The 8,645-nt window shown below is 39.8% G+C and overlaps 1 protein-coding gene across 1 annotated transcript in view; it reads right to left on the bottom strand.

Moving 5' to 3' along the window:
* Window positions 1–8,645, bottom strand: part of Ap1g1 (adaptor-related protein complex 1, gamma 1 subunit) — a 97,797-nt gene that overhangs the window by 77,883 nt on the left and 11,269 nt on the right. The window contains exon 2 of the mRNA XM_013012677.1: window positions 5,190–5,393. Coding sequence (XP_012868131.1) covers window positions 5,190–5,390 — 201 coding nt within the window. The 5' untranslated portion in view covers window positions 5,391–5,393. The remainder of the gene's footprint in view (window positions 1–5,189; window positions 5,394–8,645) is intronic.

The raw sequence follows: 8,645 nt of genomic DNA, 5'->3' as shown, positions 1-8,645 counted from the left end.
TGTAGCTCAAGTGGTAGAGCACTCGCCTTGAGCTGAAGGGCTGAGGGACAGTGCCCAGGCCCAGAGTTCAAGCCCCAAGACCGACAAAAAAAAAAAAAAAAAAAGGAAACACCATAATAGACTTAAATTATGAATCTTATCCCCATTCAAAAAATAGTTTTGTACCAAAATTTTAGTATTGCTTCTTTGGGCATATTCATACCTGGCAACTAAGAATTGTGTGTTTTAGCAAATAATTAAGTTCGAAAATACTCTCAAAATGCTACCAAGACAGACCTAAAAAGTACATTTTACTGTTACTTAATGTTATAGAAATGAATCTTTAAAATATATACATATGTAAATATTTTATAATATAAAATATCCAAAGTCTTAAATCTACTCTAGGATTTCAAATTCAAATATCTGTAAGCCAGGCACCAGTGCCTCACACCTGTAATCCTAGCTACTCAGAAGGCTGAGATCTGAAAATAGCAGTTCAAAGCCAACCCAGCCAGGAAAGTCTGTGAGACTCTTATCTCCAATAAACTACTCAGAAAAGGCTGGAAGTGAAGCTGTGGCTCAAGTGGTAGAGCACTAGCCTTGAGCATAGAGAGGCTCAGTAACAATACATAGGTCCTTAGGTTCAAATCCAAAGACCAGCAAAAAAAAAATTTTTTTTAACGACTGTAGTATAGACACAGTGACTTATATCTATTACCCTAGCTACTTAGAAAGTAGAAATCAGGAGGCTCACACTACAAGGCTAGCCTAAGACACCAGTAAAACTAGGTATGGTGGTGTATGCCTATTATCACAGACATTCCAAAAGAACACACTGGATGATCACAATCCAAGCCAGACCAGGCAGAAATGCAAGACATTATACAAACTAACTAAAAAAGGAACTAGAGGAATGGCTCAAATTGCCTAGCCAATGCAAGACCAACAAAAAAAAAAAAAAAGAAAGAGCTTGTTTTTAAATAACTTAAATGTACTCTCTCCAAGATGTTAACAGTAGTTGTATCTGTATGGAGAAATTCAAGAATTTTAATACACCACATTTATAACAATTAAAAAATTTTTAAAGAATTTTCTCTCACTAGGGTATCTTTTGTTTTTTTATATCTTATTTTAGGAAACATCAAATTTCTATAAATCTAACCTAATGTTTCTACCAAAACATCTGTTTGTTTTATATTATGTCATGCACTAACTGGATTACTACTAGGATCAAATTTTGATGTGGTAAAACCTTGTAACTGGAAACAGTAGAGCTTTAGGCTTTATTTCTACTCCTATCTCTATAAGAATGAAAAATGAAATCCATATCAAGTTGCCTCTGTGTGTGCATGTATCCATATCAAGGGTATTAATTACTTTTCAATGAGTGCCTGGGTGCACACGTACACGTGTGTGTGTGCCTGGGTGCACGCGCGCGCGTGTGTGTGCACGTGTGTGTGTGTGTGTGTGTGTGTGTGTGTGTGTGTGTGTGTGTGTTTAGGACCTGGGTATTGTCCCTGGTTTGTTTTGTTCAAGGCTAGAGATCTACACTTCTGATCTATTTTGGTGGTTACTTGGAGATAGGGTCTCTAGGACATTCCTGCCTGGGCTGGCTTCAAATCCTCAGATCTCAACCACTAGAGTAGCTGGGATTACATCCATGACTCACTGGCACCCAACACCTTACATGAAAAAAAGAAATTATTTTATGACTAATGTGAATGAATCCCTTATGACAATAATATCTAAAAACAAATATATGAAAGTTACATTAACAACTCAATTTTTCTTTAAGGAAACTGCTGTTTTCCTACCCATTATTCACATTTGTGTGTGTCTACGTGTGGCTAATTCTATAGGGCTTGAACTTGGCCTCACCCTATTTTTTAGTTTGTTGTTGTTGATTGGTCATGAGGCTCGAAATCAGGGCCTGGGCCGGGCGCTGGTGGCTCACGCCTGTAATCCTAGCTACTCAGGAGGCTGAGATCTGAAAGACTGTGAGACTCCTATCTCCAATAAACCACCAGAAAACCAGAAGTGGCGCTGTAGCTCAAGTGGTAGAGCGCTCGCCTTGAGCTGAAGGGCTGAGGGACAGCGCCCAAGCCCAGATTTCAAGCCCCATGACCGACCAAAAAAAAAAAAAGAAAACAGGGCCTGGGCCTTGTCCCTGAGTGCTCAAGGCTAGCACTTCACACTTTGAGCCATAGTTCCACTTCCGTTTTTCTGGTGGTTAATTGGAGATAAATAGTGTCAGGAGCCAGATGCTGGTGGGTCATGCCTGTAATCCTAGCTACTCAGGAGGCTGAGACCTGAGGATCGAAGTTCAAAGCCAGTCCAGGCAGGAAAGTCTATGAGACTCTTATCTCCAATTAACCACCAGAAAACAGGAAGGGGCATTGTGGCTCAAGTGGTCAAACACTTGCCTTGAGCTGAAGAGTTGAGGGACAGCACCCAGGCCCAGATTTCAAGCTCCATGACCAACAACAACAACAACAAAAAGTGTCAGGAATTGTTCTGCACTGGCTGGCTTTGATCTTCACCTCAGAGCTCAGCCTCCTGAGTAGCTAGGATTACAAGTGTCAACCACTGGTCTTGGCTAAAATCACATATTTATAAGGAGACTGATTGTATTCCCAACACCTAAAATGACCATAACACTAATTCAAGCTAGTCTGTTAAGATTCAATCCTATTACTTTTATGTCTTGGGGCAGATCTCCTTCCACTTAAGTTATTGAGCCTAATACTCAAAAAAAATGAGTTATCTTTGAAAACAGAAATATATTTTTCTAGAAAGATGTATTTTCCTCCTTTGCAATGCAATTTTCTTTTAATTTTGCATTGAATTCCTTAAAGACTATTCAATATGGAATTTTCTTTTTTGGTCGTGGGAGTTGATATCTGGGCCTGGGTGCTGTCCCTCAGCTCTTCAGCACAAAGCTAGCACTCTACCATTTGAGCTACAGTGCCACTTCTGGTTTTTTCTGCCTATGTGGTACTGAGGAATCAAACCCAGGTCTTCATGCATGCAAGACAAGCACTCTATCACTGAGCCACCTTCCCAATCCCAATATGTAATTCTTTTTTTGTTGTTGTTGATCGTGGGGCTTGAACTCTGGGGCTGGGTACTGTACCTCAGCTCTTCAGCTCAAGGCTAGTGCTCTACCATTTGAGCCACAGTGCCTCTTCCCGTGTTTTCTGAGTGGTTTATTAGAGATAAGAGTCTCATAGACCTTTGTGTCCCGGCTGGCTTTGAACCGCAATGCTCAGATCTCAGCTCCTGTGTAGCTATGATTATAGGTGTGAGCCACCAACTCCCAGCCCAATATGTAATTTTTTTGTTGGTGGTGGGGCTTGGACTCTGGACCTGGGTGCTGTTCCTCAGCTCTTCAGCTCAAGGCTAGCGCTCTACCACTTGTGCCACAGTGCCACTTCCGGCTTTTTCTACTTTTGTGGTGCTGAGGAATCGAACCCTCGTGCATGCAAAGCAAGCACTCTTACCACTCCACCTTCCCAGCCCCCCCAATATGTAATTCTTAAATAAATTTTTTCTATGTAACTTGAGAGTAGGGCTCGGATAGGAAAAGGTGGGGAAGAACAATGGAAGTGGTGACATTAAGAAGCATACTACTCATAACCTGACTTAGGGAATTGTAACTTTTTTGTACAACTACATATATCATCACCATCATCAACATATCTCCTTTAAAGAAAATAAAAATTGGGGCTGGGAATGGAGCTTAGTGGTAGAGTGCTTGCCTCACATGCATGAAGTCCCAGGTTCAATTCCTGAGTACCACATACACAGGAAAAACTGGAAGTGGCACTGTGGCTCAAGTGGTAGAGTGCTAGAGAAAAACAAGCTCAGGGACAGTGCCCAGGCCCTGAGTTCAAGCCCCAGGACTGCCAAAAAGCAAAACAAAAACAAAAAAAAATACAAAAAATAAAAATAAAAATCTAGACTAAAAAAACTAATAAAAATTAGCTGTGTGCCGGTGGCTCACATCTGTACTCCTTGCTACTCAGGAAGCTGGGATCTAAGGATCAATAAACCACTAGAAGTCGCTCTGTGGCTCAAATGGTAGAGTGCTAGCCTTGAGCAAAAGCAGCTCAGGGACAGTGCCCAGGCACCATGTTCAAGACTGACATGAAGAAGAAGAAAAAGAAAAGGAAGAAGTAATTAACAATAGGGGCTGGAAAGGTGGCTCAGTGGTAGAGTGCTTGCCTTGCATGCATGAGGCCCTGGGTTTGATTCCTCAGCATCACATAAACAGAGAAAGCCAGAAGTGGCGCTGTGGCTCAAGTGGTAGAGCGCTAGCCTTGAGCCAAAGAGCACAGGGACAGTGCCAGGCCCAGAGTTCAGGCCCCAGACAGACAAAAATAAGGGGAAAAAAAAAAAAAGAACATCTGTCATAAGTTTTGCCATATACTGTGCATAGAGGAAATAACTAAGAAAATATTTAGCAAACATTTTTCAAATGTACATTATAAGTCCAGGTCTTCTGGAAGAAGAAAGCTAATTGTTATCACAAAAATCAAAAGAAAGCCGGGCGCTGGTGGCTCACACCTGTAATCCTAGCTACTCAGGAGGCTGAGATCTGAGGATCCTGGTTCAAAGCCAGCCCGGGCAGGAAAGTCCATGAGACTCTTATCTCCAATAAACTACTCAGAAAAGGCTGAAAGTGGCTCAAGTGGTAGAGAGCTTGCCTTGAGCTAAAGAGCTGAGGGACAGTGCCCAAGCCCAGAGTTCAAACCCCACAACTGACAAAAAAAAAAAAAAATCAAAAGGATAGAAGAATGAAGCAGGGAAGGTGGGATAATGCAGGCAAGAATTCATTGTATGTGCCACAGAATTGAGAAATATAAGGGATGGGGTGAGTCGAAGTGGGGGTGAAGATGTTGAAGTGATGACACACATTAAGAGACATTGTACGTATAAACTGTTAAAAGTCAAAAAAACTTAAATATACCTAAAATTAAGATAAGTAAGAGAAAGGGTGGGTTAGGAGAGGTGGGTGAGACTACTGAGAGGGATGACGACAGTGATCAAGATGCATTGTATTCATAAACTACTTTGGTGAGTGGCAACTCCTTTGTATAATTAAAATTAATAAAAAGCATTTTAAAAAGTGCATCCCTGCTATAAAATGATTAATTCTTATTCAAGTTAAGACTGTTCTGGCTATGTGCAGCTTTGGTCCAGCCTACCTGTCCAAAGTGAGCAGGATAGCCCAGCATGTGCATATACAGTAGTTTTGCCACATTCCGACACCGGTATGTATTGTCTTCTTCTCTAAATGATGAACGAATTGCAGCACATTCTTTCTGGATCATTTCTCGTTCTTCAGCTTGGGTTCGGGCTGTCCGGATGGTCCGGATCAGCTCCCGTAATCTGATGGGGGCTGGCATCCTCTAGATATCAAAAGACATTAAATACAAATATTCACATTTTTTTGTTTCCAAACTATTTATACAACTTCCCATCTAAAAGCAGGAGTGAGCTTAAGAATGTAAGACTTACTAAGTCTAGCTTAGCTAATATAAAGCTTGCTAAGATTTAACAAATACATTGCATGCAACTCTTCAACTAAGTATATTTCTGGAAACAAAAATGTCAAGTATGAAAGTAAGCAAAATAAGACATATATGTAAAGTCCATTACTAATAGGCAAATATCTTAAGTACTAACTAAACACAAATCTACGTAATCCTTAAAGCAACTAAAGAGTTAAAGAAGTCAAGTATTTTGTTTAATTACTACTAAATTCAAGCATTTTAATTAAGTATCAGACTAATGTAATCATAGCTCAACTGAACAAAATATGAGTAACAAGTTAATTAATAAGTACCTGCCCAATAAGTTGTAGTTGTAATAAACTCACATATTTTGAAAATGAAATTAAGAAAAAGATAATAAATCTCAGAGGATAAAGGTATTTAAAGGTATTATTTTTAAAGTAAAATGATAAAGGACCTGTAACAACCAAAACCACCACAGAAAAAAAAAGGAAATTTTTCATCAAATTTCAAGTATTTCACAGTTACAGTCATGAAAGTTTACACCAGCACCTGGCATAAAAAAAATCTTAACAAACACAAACAAAAAAATGAAAAAATTAACTCACATAGCCATGAATTAGGCTTATTTAAGAAAACATGCCGGGCACTGGTGGCTCATACCTGTAATCCTACCTACTCAGGATGCTGAGATCTGAGGATAGCGGTTCAAAGCCAACCAAGGAAGTAAAGTCCACAAAACTCTTATCTCCAATTAACCACCAGAAAACCGAAATGGCACTATTGCTCAAAGTAGTAGAGCACTAGCCTTCAGTGAAAGAGCTCAGAGACAGTGCCCAAGCCCAGAATTCAAGTCCCAAGACTAAAAAATATATATAAATAAATAAAGGGGAGGAAGAGGAGGAAAAGACCGAGGAGGAAAAAGAAGAAAAGGAGGGAGAAAGAGGAGGAGGAGGAAAATACATTCTAAAACCTATTGAAAAAAGTTTTGTATTTACAGAAAATGAGTAGGCAGGCCCACTCCATTTCTCCTTTTTAATTCAACTATAAACCCTGGACAAAGCACATGCCATAAACCATTTAAGGATCTAAAAAGTAAATGACAGCAAGTGAGTTGGAAAAAGAATTATTTTAGTTCAACCAAACTGAACTGGCAAGAGGTTATCATGTTTGCTTCCAGTAATGGCTAGCCTGGCAAAGGCAACCCAAAATCCAGAAGTACTGACTTGATACACAGAGAAGGAGCTTTAGCCGGGCGCTGGTGGCTCACGTTTGTAATCCTAACTCCTTAGGAGCCTGAGATATGAGGATCACAATTCAAAGCCAGCTCAGGCAAGAAAGCTCATGAGACTCTTATCTCTAATAAATCACTCAGAAAACCGAAGTGGTGCTGTGGCTCAAGTGGTAGAGTGCTAGCCTTGAGCTGAACAGCTGAGGGGACAGCACCCAGGCCCAGAGTTTAAGTCCCACAACCGACAGAAAGAAAAAAAGAGGAGCTCTAGGAAAAACACATTTTCTGGTCCCTAAGCATGAACAGGAAGGTCAAGAACAATGGGAAAATTCTCTCTGGACTTTTTGCCCACTCCTAGTCATAAGTAATAATGCAATAGTGGTGGCTATATAGAAAGCAAAGACACTGACAGACAGCCAGGCACATAAAGAATCCAGGATAAGCTCTTCTCTAGCTCTTTTTTCCTTCTTTCTGGCCTCTCACTGCATGACAATGGGTAAACTCACCAAAAGAAAAAAAAAAAAAAAAGTTCAACCTGCTCATTCCTATAATCCTAGCTACTCAGGAGGCTGAGATTTGAGGACTACGGTTCAAAGCCAGCCCAGGCAGGAAAGTTCATGAGTCTCTTACCTCCAATTAACCACCAAAAAGGTGGAAGTAGAGCTGCGGCTCAAGTGGTAAAAAAGTGGCAGCCTTGAACAAACAAGCACAGGGACTAAGCCCACACCTAGAGTTCAAGCTCCTGGACTGGCATTAAAAAGAAAAAAGTATATCTAGATAAGGAGCACATGGTCCACTGATATCATGGCCAAGAGTTCTCATGAACCTGCAAAAGCCAAGGTAAAAACTTTATGTTCCAGGGCTGGGAAGGTGGCTCAGTGGTAGAGCGCTTGCCTCGCATGCCTGAGGCCCTGGGTTCGATTCCTCAGCACCACATAAGCAAAAACAAAACAAAACAAAAAAAAAAAACCTTTATGTTCCAATCATCTAGAACTGGTGAGTCAATTAAGTTTTCCAGTGAACAGTAAAAATTAATCTGGGAGTAATAATAGGCTAGACTGGAAGGAAAAAGTAAGTATGACAGAGACAAACAGCCTAGGTGGCTATTCTAGGCCAAAAATCTTACGTTAGTTTTAACAAAGCCATGTATCACACACAGAAAGTATCTGGAAAAAGACCTATCTGAATACAAAAAGATTTGCACCGTCAGAAAAAATGTACTTTAATATTCTAGGTCTCTAGATACTATCTCAAATAAAAGTTGAGCTGTTCATTTTTTAAATTAACAGACATGTTTGCACAAGTATCAAATTTATAAAGTAAATTCTAAGGCATCCTAAGTCTGTAAATATGAACTGACATAGCACATTGTAAAAAATAGAATTTTATGGAGATTTGTAGTTTTAACAAGCTAGTGATAAAACTTTGGAAATACTGGAGAACAGAGAAAAATAATGTGCAGGAATTTGCAAAATACATAATATTTATACAAACTATATTTAGACAAAATATATAATTACTTAGACGATTATAAATTAATGAATTAATTTCTAACTGTAGGTGTATTTACAAGACGCTGAATTTCAGGAAACAATAGTTTTTGTTAATTTGAGATTTAAAACCTAAAATGAGAGGGGCTAGGAAGGTGGCTCAGTGGTAGAGTGCTTGCCTTACATGAATGAGGCCCTGGGTTCTATTCCTCAGCACCACATAAGCAGAAAAAGCCTGAAGTGGCTCTGTGGTTCAAGTGGTATTGTGCTAGCCTTGAACTGAAGAGCTGAGAGACAGCATCCAGGCCCAGAGTTCTGGCCCACTGACTGGCAAAAAAAAAAAAAAAAAAAAAAACTAAAACTAAAATCAGAGCCAGGCACCGGTGGCTCACACTGTAATCCTAGCTACTCAGGAGGCTGAGATCT

This window comes from Dipodomys ordii, unplaced genomic scaffold (assembly GCF_000151885.1).
Source record: "Dipodomys ordii isolate 6190 unplaced genomic scaffold, Dord_2.0 Scaffold18, whole genome shotgun sequence".
Classification (NCBI taxonomy): domain Eukaryota; kingdom Metazoa; phylum Chordata; class Mammalia; order Rodentia; family Heteromyidae; genus Dipodomys; species Dipodomys ordii.
This window is presented reverse-complemented; position numbering and strand designations above follow the sequence as displayed.